Source organism: Gossypium arboreum, chromosome 9 (genome assembly GCF_025698485.1).
Source record: "Gossypium arboreum isolate Shixiya-1 chromosome 9, ASM2569848v2, whole genome shotgun sequence".
NCBI classification, from domain to species: domain Eukaryota; kingdom Viridiplantae; phylum Streptophyta; class Magnoliopsida; order Malvales; family Malvaceae; genus Gossypium; species Gossypium arboreum.
Window position 1 is genome coordinate 71949893 of NC_069078.1, and position 26924 is coordinate 71976816.

At 31.5% G+C, this 26924-nt stretch overlaps 3 protein-coding genes across 3 annotated transcripts; 2 read left to right on the forward strand and 1 right to left on the reverse strand.

Moving 5' to 3' along the window:
• The first annotated feature begins 620 nt into the window (after window positions 1-620).
• Window positions 621-1304, forward strand: LOC108455539 (AT-hook motif nuclear-localized protein 15-like). The gene has a single exon (XM_017754085.1). The coding sequence runs from the start codon at window positions 621-623 to the stop codon at window positions 1302-1304; it is 684 nt and encodes a 227-aa protein (XP_017609574.1).
• A 13118-nt stretch (window positions 1305-14422) lies between these two features.
• Window positions 14423-17132, forward strand: LOC108454217 (zinc finger protein BALDIBIS). Its single transcript, XM_017752599.2, has 3 exons — window positions 14423-14995; window positions 15089-15485; window positions 15676-17132. Exons 1-3 carry the CDS (start codon window positions 14860-14862, stop codon window positions 16661-16663), a joined length of 1521 nt encoding a protein of 506 aa, XP_017608088.1. The 5' UTR covers window positions 14423-14859; the 3' UTR covers window positions 16664-17132.
• A 4406-nt stretch (window positions 17133-21538) lies between these two features.
• Window positions 21539-22921, reverse strand: LOC108457490 (fasciclin-like arabinogalactan protein 12). Its single transcript, XM_017756592.2, has one exon. It carries the CDS (start codon window positions 22478-22480, stop codon window positions 21749-21751), a length of 732 nt encoding a protein of 243 aa, XP_017612081.1. The 5' UTR covers window positions 22481-22921; the 3' UTR covers window positions 21539-21748.
• Between the last annotated feature and the right edge of the window lie 4003 nt (window positions 22922-26924).

A 26924-nucleotide genomic window follows, 5' to 3' on the forward strand; every position in this document is an offset into this window, starting at 1 on the left:
TTCGGGTCTATAACCATAAAATAGATACGGAATTATTTAAATGATAAGGTTAGTTTAATATTTTATGTATTAAATGTATTTAATTATAATCATTAGTAACATGTAAGTAAATTAGATGATAATAAATAAATCCAATTAATTTTTTAGGTGATGTGATAATCCATAGAATTATAGACTACCATCACTGCATCAAATATTAACCTTTAATCCATTTAAACATTTATAATACATAAAAATATATCCATATCATTATTACATATTTAAAAACTTGTACTAAACATTGAATAGAGTATCATTAGATGGTTCGCATAAAATTATATACCATTACTTTCTACCTTTTGTTTATTATATACGGGAATAAAATCAAGGGTTTTTTTTGTTTTTGTTTTTAATTTAAATTAATACTAATTTAACTATTATTTCGAATCAAAATATAATACTAATTTAACTATTATTTCAAAAAAAATCAAAATACAATACTTTTTTTTTAATAGTGCATATTCAAAATCCTAATACAACTAAAATTACAAATCCTAATTATAATATTCCCCCAACCCCAACCTATATATATATTTATTAGTCACATTGAAAATTGAACATTTAGCACCTTTCTCTTGTCGATGGCGGATTATAGAGAATACATCCCTTTAGTACAGCCTCATACCTTCGATCATTCATCTGACCCCAACCCTCCTCCAAGCGTCCAAACATGCGGAGGGAGCTCAGAGGTACTACAAGGAAATACTGCAAGGAAGCCTAGAGGTAGGCCTCCAGGCTCTAAAAATAAACCCAAAACTCCCACTGTTATAACTAGAGACAACGATTCAGCTATGAAGACAGCGGTTCTTCAAATCTCCGCTGGTTTTGATGTTATTGAAAACATCATCAACTTCGCCCGTAGAAACCATGTCGGTGTTAGTATAATCAGCTCCACCGGCTTTGTTTCAGACGTCATTCTCCGATATTCTTCTTCTCAAGGGGCGCCATATCGTTTTGCTGGAGCCTTTGGGATCCTCTCCTTGTCTGGCTCATTCTTTGCCGATCATAGTACTACATCGACGCCATGCTCTTCTTTTAATATAATTCTTTCAGGGGGACAAACCCAATTATTAGGAGGAATAGTAGCTGGGAAAGTAATGGCAGCAACGCCAGTGACGGTTGTGTTGCTTACTTTTGCAAGCCCTTCATTTTATAAGCTTCCGTATGAAGGCGATGACGAAGATCATCATCACCAAACAATGCCTTGTAACATTGATGGTGCCATCCAGTGTTACATTCCATTTATTCCTTGGGCTTCTTCCTAGAAGACGAATGACATACCTGAGGAACTTAGCTACTTCATGGTTTTACATCATCATCGTCATCATTTAAGCTAGTTTTTCACTATTTTGGATATTCCACCAAATTTACAAACCTTATTTTTTTTTATTGCGTCCATTATTGTTACTTCATCCATCATATAATATTTAATTTCTTTATCCTAAGAAAATTTAACGTTGATTAATATTCAGTTCCTTCTACATGGATATAAAATTAATACGTCGACCCTAGATTTTCAAATTATATATCTTCTCAATATATATTTATTTATATCATATATGCAATGCACTCAACTGTGGGTATATACAGAAATACTACCTGATGTGTGTTATATTATCATTTGTTTAATATTAAAATTAAAAAATTCTAATTAAACAATTAGTTTGGATTTTGGTAATAATTGGGGTTTAATTTAATTAATAAGTAAATTATGGCAGAAGATTATTTGGTGTTTGAATTTGTAAGAATTAAGAAGTCTTTGGGGTGCAAGGATACGTATATATGTTTTAACATTTAGAATTATGAAAGAGCTGATAGACTACAAGTAACGTACCTTTTCTATTGACTATTAACCAACACTTCAAAAGGCAGAAATGAACCTTTCAATTAACTCCCACTTTGAGGCACAAAGTATAGCATGCAAGCCATCATTTGTGTACCCTTCTCTGGATCGCAAAAAGATGGTATTAGGTAGAATATCAAACCCACATATTCCTTAATTTGCAGCTCCCAACAAGTATAGTGTTGTCCACTACATTATCTACAACAAATATGAGTTTTTAAAGCTCAAAATTAGTCAAAGAAGGAGAAGGAAAATCTACCCCATTTTCCAGGAAACAAGGTGAAGGAAGCTTTTGGTTAAAAACTTTCAATGAAAATTTTTGAAGAAAGAAAATGTGAGAGAAGGGAAAAACAAAGAGTTTTAAAAACTCAAAATAAAATAAATTCATCGCATCGAATTAAAAGGAATTGAACATTTAGAATTTAAAAAATAAAAAATAAACTTTATGTCATCTATCATGTGTTGGTCATACATTTATTATATTTGCCACCGCATAAAATATTTAACATGATTAGTGTTTTGGAGCAAATTGTAATGGTTTATAAATTTAGATATCAAATTAGATAAAAATTTAAACGTCAAATTAAAAATTTCCAAATTCAAGTATCAAATATTATATTAAACATAAAGAAAAACTTGCTTTTCAACACAATACTAAACAAATAATTTTTAAAGAATTTAATGGATTTTAAATTTTAAGCAAACAAATCCAAAATGCTAAAATTTCTAACTTTTGGATTACTGTAATTAGGCTAAATCAATTATGTGCCATTGTTATTTAGCTTTTCACTTTTCTTGAAATTGATATGGTTAATACAACAAATTCAAGTATATATAATAATAATTATTATTATTATCATAAATTTAAGCTTTTGAGTGAAGTTGTTATATATATATATATATTAATTAGGTACTTATTTTTGTTTATGTTAAACAAGTTACTTTTTCAATTACTTTGAGAAGCACTTGATTTTCAATTTCTTCGGGATGTTGTTGTTGTAGATTCCTTTTTTCAATAAATATTAAATATAATTAACTTTAATGTAATCATAACTACCAATATTTAGAAACAAATTAAGAATATAAGTTCCATGTTTCTTGTGATGAGTAGGTATGAAAAATTCTAGTCTCCCAACTGAATGACCTTTAATTTCCTACAAAATCAACATTAAGAATATAGCAACGTTAAAAGATGATATGTCATACAATACAATCGCTTGTATAATCATTTGCAACACTTCAAATGCATTAAAAATTGTAAGAGACAAAAAAGTCAAAGACTATTATCCAATCTAAATCCTTCTTACTAAAAATCCAACATCAACATCCACTCTTAACGTCACAAGATATACAAAATATCAATAATCCAATCCAACCAAACATCAGATCTAACTATCTTTCCATACAAAACCAAAACAACCCAACAAAAATAAATCCATTACAAATATTGGGCAGTTATAAAAAATTTACTGATGTGGGTGACCGGAGGAAGTCGGACGTGACGTGAAAGGTTGGTCGGCTGGACAGGGACAGCGGTAGCGACGGAGGTGGGGGAGTGAATAGATAGGGACTTAGAATTTTTTGAGTTAGTTGAAACAAAAAAGAGTAGTAGTAGTTTTTTTAAGTAACCCAACAGCAGCGTTGAAAAAACAAAATGAGGTCGTTTTAATCAATAAATTAAATATATTTAATGACATTTGGCATTAAAACATCGCGGAAAAGAGATATCTATTGCAGCGTTTCCAACACCAAACGTCATTATATATCAGTTTAAAAAATAAAATATTTTTTAATTTATTTTTTTAATATATTTAGAGGCATTTTCTTCATTATCATTGTTAATTATACACACATAAACTAGAAATGCCGCTATATGTCAATTTAAAAATAAATATATATTATCTATTTTTGACATATTTAGGGTGTTTTCTCCTCAAACACCTTCACACTTATGGCGGCGTTTTATCGTTAAACACCATTATATGTTAGTTTTAAATGTAATTTTTTTATTATTTATTTTTGACATATTTAAAAGTAAATGATTCACACTTTGTATAAAAATTGTTGTATGATTTCGGCCATTAACTTTCATGGAAATAATTTCGTGCAATTCAGAATAACATCTACTATGGCTTTTATTTATATAAACGTCGCTAAATGTATAAACTTGTGGTGTTTTTAACTATAAATGCCGCTATAGATCGCCGATAATTCTATGTTCTGTTGTAGTGGTAGTTGTTATGGTTGTTTTACTTTCTCCATAATAGACTAGCTATGGGTGAATAGGATTTTGTAGGGTTGTTGGACCTTAAACACGAAGCGAAAAGCCCCTGAACTATTACTTATTTAAGAGCAGAGAAGAATCTTCATTTTTTCTCCATTTCTGATAAGAATTTTCATCCAGAAAAGAGAACTTGTTTTGTTGATTTAGAGATGAAGAAACAAAGGGATTGAGAAAAAAAATAGAGAAGAAAAATAGAGATAGGGAGAATTGTGAGATGGAGATTGCGAAGGAAAGGGAGTGGGAGAAATGGAGATTAAGAGGGAGAGGGTTGGGAGAAATGAGTTTTTTAGTTTTTGGGTTTCCAACGTAATTAGTGATACAAATATGGGGCCCAATTTTTAGCCTAAGAACAAGTTGGGCTTAACCTTCTACAAAGCCAATTTGACAGGCCCAAAAGATCATGAAACTTGAGATTCAACTTGGATGGATTTTGAGCATCCTTAGAGTTAAGCAAGATTATCAAGACTCTAAATATTGGTTTCAAGAAAACAAATATTAGATTATATTATGTTAAGATTATCAATTAGTTTTTTTTAATTTTAATATAATTTGTATTGATTCTATATTAAAATCAACCCAATTAAAAACAACTTGAGAAAAAAATACTTGTCAAGTGTTGATTGGATAAACTTTTTCAACTTAATAGTGTTAAACTTAGGTACTAGTTTGTTTAACAAAAACAAAATAAGTACCTAATTGAAACAAAAAAGATATAGGTACCATATTGAACTTTAATGTCAAGCTCAAGTACCCTTTGGTACATTAACCCTATTTTTATAAGCTTTTTATTTTTTGCAATATTATATGAGTGGAAAATGATTTTTACTATTACAATCATGAATTCAAGTAAGGTTTATTTAATTAATCTAACTTGCTTTAGAGTTTAGGATTTATTCAAGTAATTTGATATTAACTTCAAGTATGCTACTTTTAAGGTTGTTTCATCCATCCTCCTCTATCGTTACTTCTCATGTGATGGATCAATTCAAAGGCGACCAAAGCATTACTGGTTATGAGTTGACCAAGCACAAAAGCGGATTGCATTGGAGAATTTTACATAAACAATGGATGCATAACCCTATTTAAATCAAATTTGAATAGTATTATGATAATAAATTGATTTATATTTTCACTACAATATGAAAATTCAAAATTGAATAATTCGCAATTGTAGCAACCCGATATCTAGTGTTAATGAAAAATGTAGTGTTGGAATCTTGCTTTCATAAATTGAGTCTATAAAAATTAAATAAGGATATTTACGAGTTAGTGTATAGATGAATTGAAATTTGGATGATGAATTGAAATTTGGATAAGTAATTTAGCCAAAATTTGAGTAATTAAGGCTTAGTGACTAAATCGTAAAAGTTTAATCGCTATAGATTTTTAATTAGGAAAAGGTTATGGAACTTAAATTGTAATTATCCAAATGACCAAAATGATTAATAAACCATTATTAAAAACATGTTAGTGGACGGTATTGATAATTGGTGATTAAACTAATTAATTTTAGTTAAAACTATAAGAAATGATTATTTAAAGGTTTAATTAGATTAAGTAAAGCTTGATTATTCATATAAAAGGGAGCTTAGTGGAAGGAGAGATGATAATTCATCTTCTCCAATCGGCCAAAGTAGAAAACCTAAGAGAAAAATACTATTTTTTGGAAACTTGAAGCATTTGACCCCTAATTCCAAGTAAGTGCCTAGCCATTTTTATAAATTTTTATAGATTTGAGGTAATGGGAGCTTGATTTAGCTAGCCCATGTACTAATTTGTAAAAATATTAGAAATTGTTGAGAATTGAATGAAATTGGTGTGAAATTGTTAGAAATTAAGCTTAGTATATAAAAAGGACTAAATTGCAAAAATTAATTGTTAGCGTCGTATATTAGGGACCAAATTGAGTAAAATGAAAAATGTTATGAAATGTTGATAGGAATAGAAAATAGAAGATCCCTTATGAATTTTGGTGAAATTGGATTCTAATCCGAGGCCCTGAATTGAAAGTTATGTTTATCCTAATTTTAGGGACTAAATTGAATAAATTGTAAAATATGTGTAATTTAGTATTTGATTTTGAATTGTTCGGAAATTGATTGTATGATGTTTTCTGATTATTCATAGCTAACGACAACACCAAACAATCGAGAGGGAAAGGAAAAACAAAAATCGTTGACGAGTGACGCATGAAACCTTAGTTTGTACTTTTATGATTCGGGATAGAAATATTTTATTGTATATACATATTTATTGATTGGTGAGTCATTGAGGTGAGTCTATTGTGATAATGTGAAATGTTTTGATTGAATTTGATATGGAACATCGATATAGGAGACTAAAATGAAAAAAATGAAAAATGATATGTAATACTTGAATTGTGATATATGAAATGAAAATTGAGTAGATATATATGGTATGACATGGAAAACATGTATTTAGGTGATGATTTGAATTGTGATATGCATATGATTGAAAATGGTATATGTAGTGAATTGTATATAAAACTGAACATTAGTACCCTATTAACTAGTCGGGTTAAGTTAGATATAGTTGGCATGTTATAGAATTGGATTGTGTACAAGTTTATGTGCTTACGTGCCAAGATGCACTTCGCTTGCCACTATGCGCTTCGTGTACCACCATGCACTTTACGTGCTAGTTTCCTTTACTTCGATTTATATGATAATACACTTCAGTGCCAGTCTAGTGTGTTGGTTGGACAATCCGTGTATTGTCTAAATCTAGTTAGGTTAATAGGGGGAATTAATAATAAGCTCGATAACTTATCCTGAAATGAATTGGTATGATACTTGAGAATTGAATAAGTTCATGTATAAATTGAAATGAATAAAGTATGTATCTTATTACGCAAAACAACTAAAAATGAGCCTTGAGGGTCGAAGTGAATGTGAATGAATTGGTAGACTCCAGGATTAGATTGAATGATAAGTATAAGATAAGTAAATGAATTGATTATGAAAATTTGATTGAAGTGATGCCTTTGACATGTATGTATTTGTGTTATTTCTTGAGTAAGTATAAGTTCTAATTGATACTTGAAAGGTAGGTAGCAAAAGAATGGATTTGTCACACCCTAATTTCTTTAAACCCAAAAATTTAAAACATTTATGAGTTAAACTGAAAGAGTCTACAAACTGGCGGTCTATATTGAAAAACCAGGAAAAATGAGGAATGAAATGAGATATGGTTGAAAACCAAGTCTAGTTCGATTGGATTAGAACTAGTTGGTCCCTTAATGGAGGACAAAATGATTATGGATGAATGGTTGTGATAAGTTGAAAGGCCAAGCATGAGAGGCTATATATATAGTTGGGGAATAACTTCATAGGGAGGATTCAACTCTATATTATTTTATTGTCATCTCTTCTTCATCTTCTTCCTAAGTTGCTTTGAAGAAGAGACGATTAAGGGAAGCTCTATATGGAGCGATAATCATGAGGTTTAAGTAGGAAAATAGAATCCAGCAAGCTACTGTTAAGATAATGGGAAGCTCTGGCATCAGGAAAAGCTAAGCTTAAGAAACTAAGGTGTACCAGTGAGTTTCTATTCTAAAACCCAAAACTAGAAAAGTTTAATGCATGCTTTCAAAAGTTTATAAGTATCCTCCATACTAGTTTAGAATGCATGATAAAGAGAAATAATAAAAGGGAATCAATGACGAGTTAGACGAAGTTAGGAATGAGAAAAGATAGAGTAATTCTTTTAGATACCGCTATACGATATTGTTGAATGCAAACCGTGTTTTGCAAAGCTCTGGGTCTTGCAGAGAGAACATTGCGGTGTTTGAGTATCAATGTATAGAATGGTGAAATAGAGGAATGGATGGAATGAAATAGCAAGAGTAAAAATCATGGCTAGGCCATGGGACCAGTCGGAGGCTATAGCCAAACCTTAGTAAGACCATATCTAAAAGACGCTATAGCATTAGGATAAAAATGAGTAAGACCATGGTTGAAAGATGTTATGGCATCATGGTAAATAGCACTAAGACGATAGTTGAAAGACACATGATATCATTTAATAGTCCACTGAGACATTAAACACGAGGAATATGAGGTGTACGGCCATAGTTGGACTATGACAACCCAAGTAGTCTACTGGGACAATAAACACGGGGTTCTAATGTGTAAAACCATAGCTGAAAGATGCTATGACATTAAAAGATGATTTGATAGTAGAATGAATAAGACCATAACTGAAAGACACTATGGCATCGGGATAGTTCGACAGGATAATAAATACGGGATTGTCTAATGGGATGTTAAACACAAGATTGTCCGACAAGAAGATTAACACTGGGTATAACGTGTAAGACCATAGTTGGCAGACGCTATGACATCATAGGTAGTCTATCGAAACTAAAAACACGAGGATTGCAGATGTAAGACCATAGTTTGACTAGGGCAACCAATCGAATCACTTAGGACGACAAACGTGTGATTGTACGGCATAATATCATGGCTCGACTGTAGCAGCATAAGAGAGTTCATCGAAACAATAAACACGATTGTGGAGTATTATAGGACATAGTGGTCCATAGTAGAAGAATGTACTACGCTTAAAGGTAAAACAAATAAGGCATATCACCAAAAAAAAAAGTAATCTAACTACTATATAGAATAAGCGAGACTTGTTCCGCCAAAATGGCATGGGATCTTGATAGCCATACTAATGAATGAACGTAAGTAAGGCATACAAAATTTAGATAAGGAAAGAGTTCGCCACAGACTAAACAAATTGAGAACATTCCCCAAGAACCTTAAGAGGGTAAGTTAGAATGCTGCCTTAATACAATAAAATTACGGAAATAAGAAACCCATGATAGGGATAAGTGGAAAGAAAAAAAAAGGTAAAGAAAGGATAAGAACTGCGAGAGCAACGAGGCATTCAGAAGAGCCGTCAGATTGGCTTGATGGCAGAGTAGATGGTCCGCTAGAATGGCTTAAGAGAAACATTCCCAGTGAGCAAGGAGTTTATTGTATTTACTATTGTTATTAATTAGAAAAATCCCGATAAGATGGGATATGTTTTGTGTAATATAGAAACTCACTGAGTTCGTTTGAACTTACAAGGGTTGTTCTATGAATGCAGGAGATACATGATAAGAGACTCAAAAATGGACCAAGCCAGATTGCGTTAAGATAATGGGCATTGATAGAAATTGTCATGCACATAAGACAGGGGGTCACCTTTAGAAACTTCGCCAAGAGGGGCGATTATGATGTATTTATTTAGATTCCATAGAGTCCGTAGTGCGAACAGTAAACTTTGTTTAAAATTTAAACTGATTGTGAGATTATTAAAATTTTAGTATGAATGATAAACTGGTTCAGTTGTGATGCCCGTACCCGGATCTAGAGAATGAGTCGAACAGAGGTATTACAGGATTTGATGGGAAATATTGAATAATTTAGCTTACCATTTGGTATATGCTCATCTTCATATATATATATATATATATATGATCATACCAAGGTTGCATTATGAGTTCATATGCCTTATATCATTCTACTTATGCTATATTATGATATCTTGAATCATGAAAGTATAACTGAGCCCTATTACTCAGCGTACGGTTTGTTTTTTCCGTGCGCAGGTTTAGTTTCTCCTCGAAGCTTCGGGAGTTGAAGGGAGTTGAAGTCAACATCCAGACCACCATTTTCGACTCAACAAAGTTTGTATAGTTTGTTCATTTTGGTCTTGTGGCATGTACCTAAGGACACCTTGCTAAATGTTTCAAATGGCTAAGCTGTACATGTTGTGATCTTATGCAAATGTTTAGAAATTGTGCTTGAATATGTTCATATAGTTGATTTGGCGTTTTAAGGTTAATGGCTATGCATTTGTTAGAATTTTTGGTTTGTTTTAGAGTATAAATGGTTAAAGTTAGACTTGATAGTTAATGTTTTTGGAAAATACCATTTTGGTATATTTTCGCTTGATATCAATTGGTAAGTTGATGATTTGGTTGTATAGGGAGATATACATGTGATTTCAGGTCATTTAAACTTGTAACAAGCTGATTTTGAAAGTAACAATTTGTCATGTCGCGGTGACGAACCTCTGGCATTGCGACGAGAAACAACTCAACGTCCTTGTTGTGACGACATAACCTTGAAGTCACGGTGAACCCTAGTCAGAGAGTCATGCCGCGACGAGGAAATCCTCGAAGTTAGGACGTCAACTCAAGGTTTTGTAATCTTTACTATTTGATTTGTTTCGACCTCGGGTTAGTAAAAGAGCTTTCGTAGGCTCATATAAGACCCAAAAACGATAATTCATTGTTTTAATATGCATGATTTGCTTGTATTTAAATGTATAATGATGTTGACTTGAATGCTATTAATTGTAGTTGCTCTGACAACGAATGTGGCACCTTGTAACTTAGACTTGGTGATTGAGTTAAGTATCGAGGTGTTACAACAATTGTCTGTAATTTGAGAAACCAAATAAAAATGCTAAAATATAATATTTTTAAATGAAATAATTTTATTATCTTTATAATTATAATTTTTTCAAAATAACATAAAACAATTAAAAGTTCTTTAATTATATTAGATTATGGCACATCCGGTAAATTTGTGAAAAACAAAAGGGATAATATATCACATTTGGTACATGTATTTTCATAAAATGTCCAATATAATTCCTGTACTTTGAAAATATCTAATGTGGTATTTGAACTATCAATATGTGTTTTATTATGGTATTTTACTTTTATAAATGTCCAATGTGGTACTTGTACTTTGAAAATGTATAATGTGGTACCTAAATTATCAATATTTGTTTTATTATGGTAGTGGGTGTTAACACCGTTAGTAAATTGCTAAACTAACTAATAAAAATTCGACACGTAAATTTTTTTTCAAATCATCAAGTTCACATAAATAATATAACATTATTTGAAAAATCAAAATAAAACTAAAATAATTAAATTAAATTAAATTAGAAAAAATAACAAAACATAAAAGTACTTGATATTATTTAAAATCAATTAAAAACATTATTTAAAATGGAAAATTTTTGGAGAAGATGAACATTTACTTAAAGGAGAAGATGACCTTTTTCTATTATGTAAGTTTAATATTTATTTTTATTAACCATATGTTTAGTTATTTTTAAATTTAATTTTCACATAATGTAATATTATTTACGTGAACTTAATGACTTGAGAAAAAATTTACGTGTCAAATTTTATTAATTAATTTAACAATTCAGTAACGTTGTTAACATCAGATACTATAATAACACACATATTAATAATTTAAATATTACATTATATATTTTTAAAGTACAAATACTATATTTAACATTTTATGAAAAATATAAATAGGTTATCTCAAGGTAACAAATGTTACATTTGATAAGAGTCTGGGTATGAAATGTGAGATTTTAAAAAGTAGGATATTTTTTTTTGAAATTCAAAGTAAACTAAACTAACCGGAACCTTATGTCGATAAGCTTTAGCTACTGACAAATCTCAATTGGGGGTCCCCTCCACCCATTGCCTTTTGCCTTCTGTCCACTCACTTCTCACGGGCGCCAACCATCCCCCTCCCTTTCTCTCTCTCAATCTTTTCACCTTTTTATTTATGTTTTTAACCCAATAAGAAAATCTCCATGCTTCTTGCTACAATTATAACATAATCATTTTTTTCACTTTAAACAATCTTCAATCTGAACACTTTGGCTGTAAAGGCAACTCCCTTTTCATTCAATCACCCCCCCTCCTTTTTACATTATTTTATACATTTTTTTCTCCCTTCCTCATCATCATTCTTTTCCTCTTTCTTTCAAATAATAATATTCAACTTCTTTTTTCAACATTTATTTTGCTCCTATATAAGTTTTGGACTTATTTTTATATTTTAATTTAATTAATTTTAATTTTTATATTTTAAAAATTTTAAAGTTTCAATCTTAACATAAATAGTAACTGTTAAATTTGTTGAGTACAATTCCACTATTAATCTTATACCGTGTTATATAAAGTGTTTCATTAGCATTTGGTATCAGATTTGGGTATTTGTGTGTTTTTTTCTTATACTATATAAAGTGTTTTGTCAATTTTACTTAAGCGGTCTCTCAAAAAATGAACAAAAAAATAAAATAATTTAAAAAAATAAATAGTTTTTTTGGGTTGAATTTCATGTCCAAAATTTTCAAATATGATATTTATAATATAAAGAGACTTCAGTTTAATTTTCATGATTTTAGCACATCAGGAACACCTTAAATGAAAAATTCAAGTTGTTTCCATTGTTTCGAGTTTTCGGTTGGGTGGTTTATTTTTATTATTCTAGCATTAGGTTTTCTTTTATTTTAGCTTTTCTTATTCCATTACATATTCTAACATGTTTTCACTTATTGTATTAATAGGTATAAAAAGAGCTGTCTCTTTTTTCTCTATGTAACTTACTTCCAAGTTTTTCTTTAGCTTCTTAAAGCCTTAGGATAACTTTATTAGATAGTGATCTCATATCTTTTTTAATACTATTGAAATTGATTACTCTTTAAAAGTTACAAACGAGAAAATTTTTAACTTTTTTTTATTGCCTTTTCGAGTTGTTTATTTTTTTATTGTGAGTGTATAATGGTAATGTTTAAATTTTGTTGACAAACTTTTCTTATTTGAGTTTTTTTTTTTTATTTCAACCACTAATAATGATATGCACACGAAATATTAGAGAAGAGAATAATCAGTTGTAAAATTATTTTTATTATTTTTATTCTCCAAATTTTGAAATTTTTGCCATTCTTTTTTGCTCAGCAAAAGTACAAAATCGGGGGTACATCACTAATCACCTTATAACCAAGCATAGAAAAACGAGGTTCTACCAATGCCCAGTTTGGCAAGGGGTCAGCCAACCCATTTGCCTCTCTGAAGGCGTGATCGAAATATACGTTTTTAACAATGTGAATACAACAATCAATCTCACTAAAGATGTTCCAAAACTTCCATGGTCGAATTTCAGAATTGAACACCCATCCCTCAATACCTTTAATGTAGCCACCGCATGCAAATCCATGAACATTGAACTTGACAGTGTTTTCAGCAAGAGGATTCGAAGAAATTCCGACTCTCTACGAAGGAAAGGAACTCGCAACATCGACATAGCTTTGGAGAGACCCGCCAACATGCCTCTTTGGTACAACACAATCCCTCCAAAATAATGATCTCAGTTTACAAGAGAAAACAGTCTCTAAACCATTCCAAGCTTGCCATTCATTCCTCATTAGCCAAATGAACCACAACGTAACCCCACACCCAATCAACCATCTTTGTTTTAAAACACCAGCATAACACTGGATAAGCATCTCTTTAGGTGAAGACGGCATTACCCCCCCCCCCAAACCATTGGAATATCATACATGAGTATACGAGAGCTATATTCTTCATATGTCTTACACCAACAGCAAGGTCATTGGTAACAAGCACAACTATTGCACTAGTACTCTATCTCTCAAAAACCACTTTGAAGGCAAAGCTATCCTTTCTAGCAAGCCAGAGAAAATATTCTACCTTTAGCCGCATCAAGATAATCCAAAGCCACTCTTCCATCACATAACCATGACCATTGTTCTCTAACAAAGACTCCTTAAAAACACTCAAATAGTTATATTTAACCCACCTGATTTCACAATCTATTCACGGATTAAATGTGGGCGAGTTTATTACATTATAACATGTTGAATGAACATATCACATCACTTAAAAGTATCATGTATGTCCATTTCCTTTAATTCTCTAACATACAAGACAATTGTACAGTAATTTTACCTAATTCATTCTCTCTCTCTCCAATCTATTTTTTAATTGGCAATGGAGGGAATTCTTGCATTTTTTGAATTATCTGAATTGAACCCTCAAATTTATCTCAAAATCAAAATCCATAAAATATTTGAATTTGTAAAAAATCAATTTCACAAATTTCAATATTTTTAAATATTTAAATCTACAAAATTATATATATATAAAATCAAAATTATAAACTTTTGAGAATCAATAGATTCAGATATTTAAATTGAGTCACATTATTATTCAAGTAACTTGAATAACAAATATCAAAATATCTATTCATATCTACATTAAAACTACAGCAATTGATAATTTTAATTGTATAATAAGTAATATCCAAATTTAAAAAATTAAAATAACCGAATCCACGATTCGATTTCTCATCCCAAATTTCTCCACGCTATATCGTAAGTGTAATTTGTATATTTGAATATAATATATAATATAAAATAGAAAGGTGGTCCATCTGAGTCTATGGCTGATGGCTGACTTGGAAAGAGAAGCCGTGTAAGATAAGGTGAGAGAAAGGGATGGGGAGGAGGAAATATTCTCTCCAGCTAGCTTTCTTTTTGGAGTTTTCTTCTGGGTTTTAACCCAATTTCTAAACAAGCTCTTGTATCCTTGCCTTTGAGTTCAAAAAAATCAAGCTTTCTCTTGTTTTTAAGATTTAAAAAACACAAGAAACAAGAAAACAGAATTGTTGGGTTGTGCTTATTTTGTAGTAAAGCCTCTTGGCTTTTTTAGTATTATCTTCAGTTTTTGAAGTACTACAAACAAAGCTGCTTCAGCTTGCGGTGTTTTGGTTTTTATTTTGTTTAGCCACTTTTGGATAGATTTGCAGTGCTCCATCACTTCATCAAATCACCAAAAATGATGTCTCACGATGGGATTTCCAATTCAATTCCTTCCACCATCAGAGGGTTGACTCAACAACCAAATCCAAACCCTAACCCTACTCTTAGTGTGAATCCCTCCAAGAAGAAAAGAAATTTGCCAGGCACACCAGGCAAGTCTGTCAACTTTCATTCTTGTTTGATTTTATTTTTACAACTGCTTTCCTTGATGGGTTTGGTTGTTTTTTTTTTGTGGGAATAAGCAGATCCAGATGCAGAAGTTATAGCTTTATCTCCAAAGTCTCTAATGGCGACCAACAGATTCCTCTGTGAAATCTGCAACAAGGGTTTCCAAAGGGACCAGAACTTACAGCTCCACAGGAGAGGTCACAATCTGCCATGGAAGCTCAAGCAAAGAACCAACAAAGAGGTTAGAAAGAAAGTTTACATCTGCCCTGAAAAGACCTGCGTCCACCATGACCCATCGAGAGCACTAGGTGACCTCACCGGTATAAAGAAACACTTTAGCCGTAAACATGGTGAAAAGAAATGGAAGTGCGAGAAATGTTCAAAGAAGTATGCAGTTCAGTCTGATTGGAAAGCTCATAGTAAGATTTGTGGCACTAGGGAGTATAGATGTGACTGTGGAACTCTCTTTTCCAGGTATTGCAAATACAGTACATATATATATATATATATATATATATATGTATGTAAGGTTTTCCATATGATTAGTTTGTTGAGGAATTAAATGCTAACATATTGAGCATTTAATTTTAATGTTGTCTGACCCAAAAGTAGATATATATCGGCTTCTTTGATATGGGTTTTTTTTTCATTTTTTGTCATGCAGGAAGGATAGTTTCATCACTCATAGAGCTTTCTGTGACGCTTTAGCTGAAGAAAGTGGAAGGTTCACTTCGGTTTCAACGACGACTATGAATCCGTCAGCTTTTACTAATGATTTGACACACATTGGGGGGGCCGATAACTACGAAACAGGCTTTAGGCCAGAGTTTGCTTCTGGTTCAGAGCTAGTCGACAATGGTTTGCAAAAGCCAAGGCTACAATTATGGCTCGACCAAGCTAATTCTCAGCTTAACCCAATTGGTATTCAAAGCAATGCTAATGCTTTCTTAGCACCAAAATCTACAAGCTTGCCTGAATTGGGAATAGCTGCTGCACCAATGAACATGTTCGGTTCACTATCACAATCACAACAATGGCTCAGCCAGTACCCACAGGCATCATTTCCAGGTGCCAACCTCTCTATGTCATCAGCATTGCAAAGAGGACCAAAACAAGAAGAGAACAAGGGAGATTTGTCTGAATCGATAACATCTTTGTATTCGAACAATACCCAGAATAGTCTCCGACAAAACCACACTCACATGTCAGCCACTGCTCTCCTGCAAAAAGCGGCCCAAATGGGATCTACAAGAAGCAACCCTACAATCACTAACAGTGGATTATTTGGGTTAATGAGCTCACCCCCTTCAACAATTCCGAGCCCCATCAATGACCACAACAAAAATGAAGCTTATTACAAGCTGTTTAAGCAGGCAAATCAATCTGAGAACATAAACGAGGTAGTGAGTTCATTGCCTTCAACGCAAGCAGCCATCATCAAAGATGGGTCATTTGTCAATAACGCCTCCATGAAGGCAAATGAAAGACAAGGAGGCCAAGCGGTTGCATCAAAGCTGAACACAAATGCAAATGAAGTGGAAGCAAGCTTAACCAGGGACTTCCTTGGTGTGGGAAGTCAATCAAGCAGACCCTTCTTCCAGCAAGAGTTTGCCAAGTTTGCTTCAATGGGCTCAGTTCAGCCATGGAGTTGATTCCAGTTAAGACTAGTTTGAGACAGAAGAGGTAGGTCAAAGGTGCTTAATGAAGGTGCATGCTAGCTTAATGAAAATGGAGATGAGTGATGAGTTTATTATACTCAGAAGAAAGGAAGCAGCAAGCAACGAGTCAACTCAGGAAGGGAAGGGAGGGAGGGAGGGAGGGAGGGAGTCTTGTGATGGGACCACTCGACTGAAGAGAAAGAGACATGGCAGTGTTTGGGCCCTCCATGCACGTAGAGTTTTCACCATTTTTTGTTTTGTTTTGTTCTTCTTATTGTTATTATTATTATTAGTATACCAGTCTAGTGTTTTTCTACTAGTAAACTTGTTTTATTATTATTATTATTATTATTATTATTATTATTCTGAAAGCTTTTTTGTGATTTTAGTTTTAAATTTGCACTGTGTTTCCCACCCTATTTTCAAAGCTTGACTGAAATAAAATTCGAAAAATTACTATGCATGTTCAAGTGCCATTTTCTATTTTAAAATAAGAAAATATATTATAAAAAATCTCCTTTTGTTGCACGAATGACTAGATTACATTTAACCTTCCAACTTAACCACAAACATACAAATAAGAACTGAGTCATGATACTTATATGATGCGAACAGCAAAAAGTTGAGATCTTATTTTGAGAAAAGGAAAAAGTTTTCGCACTTCACGTTATAAAATCGACTAAAAGCATCCACAGAATCTTGTGTGTATTCATCACTTTGTCATATTAGTAGAAAGGGAATAATCAACTTTACTCTTTTACAAATAAATAAACCTGCTGTGTTTTACTTAATATCTAAATCTTTCTACCATTTAACAATAAGACTGATGACATCAAATAATTTTTCTAAATGATGTATTTTTAATTTTTTGCATGTGAAAATGATGTTGCTTTCTCCTCTCGTTTAGATCAATAAAAAAAATATGTTTTTATTGGTTTCAGTTTATTTGGCAGATACAAAATTTATACCAGAAGAGTGTTGAAGAATTCCAACTAAAACTTGAATCATTAATAGCATAGGATACTTTAGGAAAATTGGTAGGCCAACGAATCTGGCCACTTCCATTCAATTCTCGCCCCATGCACCATGTTTCTAAATTATACTACAACTAATATTCTTCAGATGTGGTTTTTTTTTATTTTATCAAATATTTTTGAATTTAACGTTTTTGTTTTTTTCAATATGAAACGCACGATGATGTAAGGAATTTTGTTTAGGGAATTAATAAAATTTAGAAAAAAAAAAGAGGTAAAGCTAAAAATATTTACATTAAAATTGTTTATTTCAAAAGTTTTTCATTTAATTAAAGGCTTAAAAGCTTAAATTTAATATTTTACTTTTTGAATAGTTTAAAATAATAATTCTAACATCCAGGAGTAGACCTATTCATAGTTCGAGTTACCCGTCCGAAATTTGAGAGGGTTTGGACAAAAATATTAAGCCCAAAAACTGAGCTTGGGGAAAAAAAATTAGGCTATTTTAAAATATGGTTTAGGATCGGCTTAAACATTCAAGGCCCAAGCTTAAGCCTAGCCCAACCAAGCCAGTCTGTTTTTAAGTTTATGATATTTTATATTATGTTATTTTTATATATTAAGTAATTTAGAACATATTAAAAAATAAACCTATACTAGATATATAATACTACTCTAACATAAACATTAAAATAATGTTAATATGACTATAAAATGTTCAATAAATAAAAAACTTATAAAATTTTATTAAATATTAAAATAATATAATATAAATATTTTTTTAAAAAAAATTAAAAAATTATGGGTGAGCCTAAAATTAGTTTGGGTTAGTCTTTTATAAATATGAGCGGGTTTGGGCAAATTTTTAGGCTCATATTTCAGACCAGACCAGGCTTGAGCAAGTATAAAGTATGTTAATATCATGATTTGATTAAGTTGATGCATCTCTAGTTTGTTTCCGAATTATTTCAATGTTGCAGTTATTGTCAAATTGTCTTTTTTTTTTGTTTTGGTATTACTTTACAGTCATGATATTTGTACATTAATTTATAGCGATTTTTATTATTATTTGTACTAATGTCATGTCTTTCTATTATTGTTGTTCATGGTTCCTATTAATAATAGTATTTTCTTTAAAAATTATATTTTTATGTTGATGTATAATACACAAGTAGTATTTTATTAGGTTAAAATATACTCCAAATTTTTGTATTCTTCATCTATTTTAAATTTAATCCACTTTTTTAGTACAATTGAAAAGTAAGAGTCATGGCCAAGTGAGTTAATAATAGATTTTGAGGCAATGGTGGCCCATTGTTTAGTCTCCTTCTGAGGTGTCGGTTGGCATATTTGCATTGTTGGATAAGGACTTCTGGAGAAGCTGTTGCATAGGCTGGTTGGAGTTTCCATCTTAGAATGGAGCGTCCAATAATGATATCGTGCCATTCTTGTTATCAAAATTAAGTAGGTTTCAACAAGTGACGTTATCTTTCAGGATAAGAAGGATGGAACGAAGGGTTAGTAACCTAGTTTGGAGAAGGCTGGTCATTTTGTAGTTGCTGGCCTGCAAGAAGCGCGAGACATCAGGGCTAGAAATAATGGTTGCGCCACCGATGAGGCCAGAGCCGTTAGACTTATAGACATCAAAACTCAGAATCCAGGGAGGGTCCCATTGATCAATGGTAAGTGCTCTTTGGGGAAGAGGGTGAGAGGCATGAGGGGTCAAAAGAGCAAGAAATCGACAGAACGAAATTGTTGATGAAAACGAAGTTACTCAAGAGGTTAGGGATGGGTTTTTTTTTTTTTTAAATGAGATTATTTCTGGTTTTCCAAATGATCCGAAGTGAACAAGTAGTGAGGGTAATAAAAGAATTGGATTCCTGTGAATTGAGGTTATTAGTGTTGAGCCATTAGAGAAGCCATTCAGAAACAAATAAGGAATTAAAAGATTTAGATTAAACCGTGAGGGGAACCAAATTAAATAACTCTTGCAAAATGACAATGAAAAAACCCTCTTAGCAACCAAGTCTTTAGTAGGGAGGCAACCATTGCAGATTTTTTAAAGAAAGACAATGATCTTGAAGGAAATTTTTTTTTTATTATGATTTACAATAATAGTGTAAAGCTTGAACAACAAACGCAATTAGTGCGACTTGATCTCAAGCCACACCTAGAGTAATGAACACTCTTGACCATCAAACCTCATATGGGTTCATCTTGAATAAAAATTTGAGCCTCATAAATTATTCCAAGCTTTTACAGATTATCAGAACGGGGAGAGGGTGAATTCATTTTGTAGAAGTGTTGGTAGACATTTTTAACTAAAAAATAAAAGACCATTGTGGTCAAATTTCCAAACGTTCCTGTCTTGAATAGAAAGGGTCTTGTTGAGAAGGTGAGCTCCTTGGATTGAATCTAAGAGAATCATACTCCTGCTAAGATTACAATTACATTTTCTGAAATTAAGATAAGAGAGAACATGAAAATCCAAATCATTGCATCTGTTCTTAATTAGGAGAGAAGAATCAAGGTTATGAGATATTCTACAATTAGACCTGCCCCTACTTTTATTCAAGGAATTTAAATCATTTATATTTGAGATTTTAAGATGTAATCTAATTGGTAACATCATTAAGTTTATTAAAATGTTAATTTTTTAATTACATGGCTATCAAGTGAGTATTTTTTATTTTAAAATATCACACTAACAAATTTAATAAAAAAATTTAATGAGATTAACAATTGGACTTGAAATTTGAAATTTGAAAAATAAATGAACTAAATTCCTAGAAATAACGGAAAAGGACTAAATTCTAAATTTATAAAAAGTAAAAAGACTTATAACATATTTTAATATTTTTATGAAGATGTTATTTGATAAATAATTGAAATAATACTAAAATTTAAATTTAGAGTGATTTTATTTTCCACACATATATTTCTCCCTTTAAAATTTGGGTTCCTTCTGTTTCCTTAAATCTTCAACATCAGAAAACTATTCAATTGGTCTTTACTTCGGCTCGACACTCAAAAACCTAGTTTTGAAAGATTGAAATGTTTGGCCTTGTTAGCAAATTATCACTCACTTAGATCTCTCTTTGAATCACTGTTGTTTTAACCTTATCGGAAGTAAACACACCGCCCATCTAAATATACTTTTAATTGAAATTGAATCTGGATCGAGTCCTCACATTACTCTTTCCTCGGCCCTTTATTCTTGACGGTTGAATCCATTGTAAAGTCCTTTGTTTCAAAGCAACAAACTTTAGCTCTATCTTTTTCTTCAATTGGGACTTTCCAATATGAAAAAGAAAATATATTTTTCTTGCATCCGCCCCAGAAGTGGCCCTCCTAAAGTTCCATTGGTTGGTTGGTTGGTTTAAAATTTGAAGGTTTAGGTTTTCTTTTTTTCTTTTTAAATTATTATTTAATCATTCCTAAATTATTTTTTTTGAATTCTTTTATTTTTAAATTAAAAATTAATCTATACTTAAGCATATTCAATTTAATCTTTTAAAAATTAAAATAATACTTAATTATTCCTTTTATTTCTTTTCGAAGGCTTGGAGAAAGAAATGTTTTAATACATGAGTTTGGGTTGAAAAATTGAGCATCTTAATAAAAGTGCTTTGGGTTTTAGTCGGTTTATGTTTCTAGTTTATAACTGTTTTTCTAATAATGTTATATCCAATGTTTGAATATGCATGTGTTTCTCTGTACAATATATTTTACCATTATACTCAACATTTATTAATAATTTAGAAAGAATTTTTTATACTTAATTCAACTTAATTTGAATATGAATTTAAACTAAATAAAATATGAATATTTGAAAATAAAAGTATTCAAAAACATGCAATGATGCAAAATCTTAAAAGAGAAAGGAGGAAGAAAGTGCCACAAAATTCACAATTACAATTGAGAAATAAGAGATAACAAAGAAAATTTCAAAACAAAAATAAATGAAATCAACAACACAAACTCAAAATTCAATCTTCATACAGAACATAAATTTTTTAAATGATAATTATTGAAAAAATAAAAAACACTCGCCATCTTGATCACCATCAAAATCACTGTCTTCTTCTTTTCTCCATTTTCATGGTCACAAAGAAAGTGCAATAACTAGAGCAGCAACTCCAAACAAACCAACATTTTGCAAGGTGGCCGCTTTGGAGTTATCAGCTGGGGTAACATCGGGGCTATCAGCAACGGTGGTAGCCTTCTTATTCTTCGACTTTGCCGGTGCCGGTGCTGGAGCTGGAGGCCTAGGTGCAAATATTTGCAATGGTTGAAGAACTTGATCGATTTGATAAACAGCAAGCTGACCATCAGTGTAAATAGTGCCGGAAACACTGGTGTTTGTCAACCCTGTTGTTATATTCACGGAGTTCCCCGAAGTGGTGATATTGAGAGGGAACTTGCCATCGCCACTATCACCAGCTTGGGTTCTCAAAGGATTGCTAATGGTTTGGAACTGAGACGAGGTGAGGTATGTTGGGACGATGTGGAATTGCACCAGCTCCACTTTTTGTTCATCGGTGAGTGAATTCAATGTGCCCGATTTAAGGCTGGAGAAAGCATTGTCCGTTGGTGCAAAAACGGTCATACCATTGTTGGAATTGTTGAGCTGACCGAGCAGCTGGTTGGCCACTTGAGTGGACTTTAGAAGACGAATGAAGAGGGTGAATTGACCGGCTTTTTCGAGGATCTTGGTGACGTTTGTCGGACCGGAAGGTGCTGGAGCCAGTGCCGGAGCTTGGGCTAATGTTGTTGAACAACTGAGGGAAAACAGGATGAGCAACGTGAGAGTAGTGAAGACATATTGTTGCCTCATTGTGGGTTGTATTGGAAGGTGACGTTATGGCAACTAAAACAAAGTAAAATGGAAGGGAAGAAGTGGTCTTTGAACAAAAAATGTTATGGATGTTTTGATTGGATGAGAAATGGGAGCTTTTTATTTAGGATATGGGAGGGTGAAGTTAGGTAAAATATGCTACTTTAGTTAACTAGAAGACATACTTATCAACTTTAGCAAACTCTATTGGGATGTTTATTTGAAAGGAAAGAAATTGATGAGCAACTACATTGCTTGGAAAAGCAGGGAAAACAGAGTAGATTTTGGAGTGGATATGTGACCAAATAAACATACATATTGGGGCATCATTACTTCAATTAGTCCCCGTGTTCTTCGAATGGATCTACTAATTGTTGAAAGGGTTGCCCAAAAGCAGTAAATAAGGCATACCCAATAAAACTTACAAGTAAACCAGATATGGAGATGGCAACTAAGGTTACTGTTTTCATTGTTATATAGTTTCAAGATTACAATGAGTCTATGATAAGATTGTTTATTTAATATATAAAGTCAACAGATCTCATTGAATACAAAATAAGATTTATGGCTACACAAACCGTTGAGGGTAGTTTTAGATCTGGTCTAAGACAAACTGTTGTAGGGGATTTTTTGAAACCATTGAATTCAAATTATGGTTTGAAACCATTGAATTCAAATTATGGTAAGGTAGCCCCTAGATAAGGAACGGCTCCTTTGATAGGTATCGCAACACAATGGCTTTATTTGCGATATTTTTATATATTATTTTGGAGATTTATAATTCTTCCATTTTATTTGATGGAATTTTAATGAATTAGATTCATAAGAATCACAAAGCCTCGTTTTTCAATACAAAAAGTGAAATTTTTAATTCTCAGGTTTATTAGCCTCATTCTATTTCTGTAGTGATCGAGTAATAAAAATTTTAATATTTCCTAAATAAGATATCGATTCAAATATTATAAATAAAAGAAAAACAATATTAAAAAAATTACTTCCAATAGACATTCAACTTCGCTTGTTTTTTAATATAATCGAGATATGATATAACCATCCAACACCATTAAAAGGAATTAATCATTGCCTCGGCTTGTGATTGGGAATGCTTGGCTAACTTAGGAAATAAGTTTCCGTAGCGATTGCGGTTAAATTGGGCCCTATTTCCAGCTAATGTCAACGAGGCTGATGGCTCCCTGTGGGGCTTTAATTTCTATGAGCAGATCGATCCAAGCCGATGATCCCTGCTTCCTTCTTCTTTAACCCTCTTTTATTTTCTTGGATTCATTAGATTCAACGAAGGCAAAAACACTTTTTTTCTTCTGTCCCATCTTATTAACGTTAAGGCAATTATTGTCCATTTATATAAAAGCTATTATTATGTTACTATATTCTACAGAATATGTACAACAAAAATATGAAAATTTATTTTCAACTGTATCACAGGTGAAATTATAATGACTTTAATCTTAGAAAAACCTAAACAGATCCCTGCTTCACCTTCTATAACAAAAATCTAAAATTTTCTTAATGGGTTAAATGGGAAATTATCTTAGAGTTCTAAATTCAACCAAAAAGAAATTTATTTCTATAAATTATATTAAATTAAATTTAAAGAAAAGGTTAATTTCACTAGATATCCTCAATCTATGACCTTCATTTTAAATTGACCCCAAAACTTAAAACATTCTAATTATATATTAAATTATTGATGATTTGATGTTATATCAATCAGTCTTTTCGTTACTAAAATTGTTAATATAACCTTTTAAAAATGACATGACAAATCTTATGTAATATAATTAAAATATAAAATTAAATAAAATGAATATTGTAAAGTATGTTCTTAAAACTTGTATAGAAAATTTATCAGTCATTTAAATCGACTCTAGCAATGCCTCTAAACTGACATTCGCCTCCCTACCCTTTGCACATATGAGGTAGAGTGCATACTGGTTGGGAATCATTCCTTTATAAGTATCCCCTCTCAACATCGAGGGGAGCCTCAGAAGAAGATACGAAACCATAGCATCGATTCTACTCGAATACAATCTCAACATTGCTAAATCACCACTCTTAATGGCTGCTTGCACTACTTACAACGTGAATTACTTTCATCTTTGTGACTCAATGCTCTTTTTATGGTGTGAACTGTCTCTAATTCTACATAATTTAATTGTTATAACAACTCTAAAGAAATATGTTATTATTGAATTGTAGAAAATAAAGCAACATTATTCTATTAAATTAAAACATTTACTTTTTAAGATATCAAATTTTGAAGGTTAAAATATGGCATAGGTCTTTGTACTCTTCACAAATTTAAAAATTAGTTATTATACTTTTATTCTCATGAATTTAGTTTATTTACATTTTAGATTTCAAAATTCCGTTTCAATTGTTAACATTTTTTTTTTTGTTAAATTTGTCGGCGTGACATTTTGATAAAAAAAATACTCACTTGGTAGCAATATATATAGCTACAAAAATGACATTATAATAAACCTGAATTTCATAAAATAATTCTACCTACCAGTATTAATAGTTGGATATGAATTTTGAGATTTGAAAAGTAGAGGGATTAAATTCCTAAAAATAAAAATATAGGGACTAAATTTTAAATTTAAAAAAATACAGGAATTTATGGCAGATTTTAACCATTTTTGAATTAAATTGTATTTTGGGCAATAGTACGAAAGTGTTTAACTTTATTTAACCCAAATATGGTATAGATGAGAGGTGTAAAGTTGCTTCTTTCTCAATTCAAGCTCACATGAGTTGCTTCGACAATTGGTGGTAAGTAGAGTAAAGCATTGATGTTGGCTGCCACTTGGTCGGACCAAAAATACAAATATTGTTGTTGGTATTTCATGGTTGAGTTCAATATACGCAAAACATCTATTTTTCTTCTAAGAATCCACCATTTTTTTTTAAGGTTTCTTCTGCTGCTCCATCTTATCTCATCGTTGCATTCTAATTAGAAAGGCAATGTAGTATGTTCAAGAGATTCTTCTATGTTGTGCTCATAAAGATTTGGATAGATATTAATATTAGTTTGGGTGAGAATAAAAAGAATAGTGATGATGATAAAATTATTTATTGTAACAATGAAATTTGATATTGTAATAGAAATTAATTTATGGGGTCAGGGAAACTTGAAAAGACGAACACGATGATCCATTTCTTCCTTTCTATTCACCTTTGCTTGCATTGAGGGAAATTGAGGTTGCAAGTTGGCAATGAAAGGAGGGAGAGTAGGGCCTATAAAGATGCTGGGGGAGTCAGGCATGCATGCCTAGATGGGCATGGCTTCAGTTCTACCCTCACACACGATTCTCCGCCTTCTTTTTGTTGGCCCAATATTGAACAACCAACAACTTCATCCTTTGCTTTGCTTGGTAAACAAGCTATCATCCTACTCCTACCTCTTCCATAATCATTACATCATTTATTGGTTTTCTATTCAAATTGTAAATATAGAGATTTAAATTCAAACTCTAAACTTACTTAAATGTTCATACATTGATAACCAAATCATTATAACTTTATAGCACCTAATCATGTTTCATAATTCCTAAAACTAACTCTCCTCGCCTCTAACCATACCCTACACTTTTCCCCTTATTTAAACTATAAACTAGGGGCATATATAGGACAAAGGGACCCATATCAAATTGCCCCTCCACTACATATATAAACTCCTCCAATCACTAAGAAGGGATAGACTCCGACTATTAGAACACTAGTGAATCACTCTCAGTTGGGTTTGAATAATATTTGAATAAAATTACTATTAATTGATTTTTTGAAATGTAAAAATAATTTAACCGTTAATTAAATTAAAGTTCTTTTAAAAACATTAACCAAACTGAAATTTATTTGTTTTTGTCTTTTGGTTAAAATAAGTATAAAATATATAAAGAATATATATTGCTAATGTTCATTTTCTTTTATTTAATAGTTCAAAAACTTTAAATAAAGGTGGAAACAATAAATAAGACATTAGAAACACTATATATATTAATTATTTATATATTGGGGATGGGTTATACATATTATATATTATCTATTTGGTTAATTGGTTAATTCGGTTAATTACTTGGTTTCAAACTGAATTAACCGATAATTAAAATTCCAAAAAATTATTAACCGACTGTCGACTGAACTAAATTCAGTCACCGCCCGATTAACTGAATTAGATCGATTCGATTGGTTAATTCGGTTTTAACCAAACTGTGAACATCCCTAGTGAGGGGTATGCATTTAGTCGGTTCGTTTTGTTTATACCGAAAATTGAATAAATTAAATTATCCATGTAAATTGAATAAGCTGAACAAACTTGGGAGCATAACAGAATTGTAAATTTTCACTTCAGTTCGGTTTTTCAGTTTTTTTTTAGTTAATTTTTTTTCCCTAATTGAAGTATTTATGATTTTATTTCCTTTAA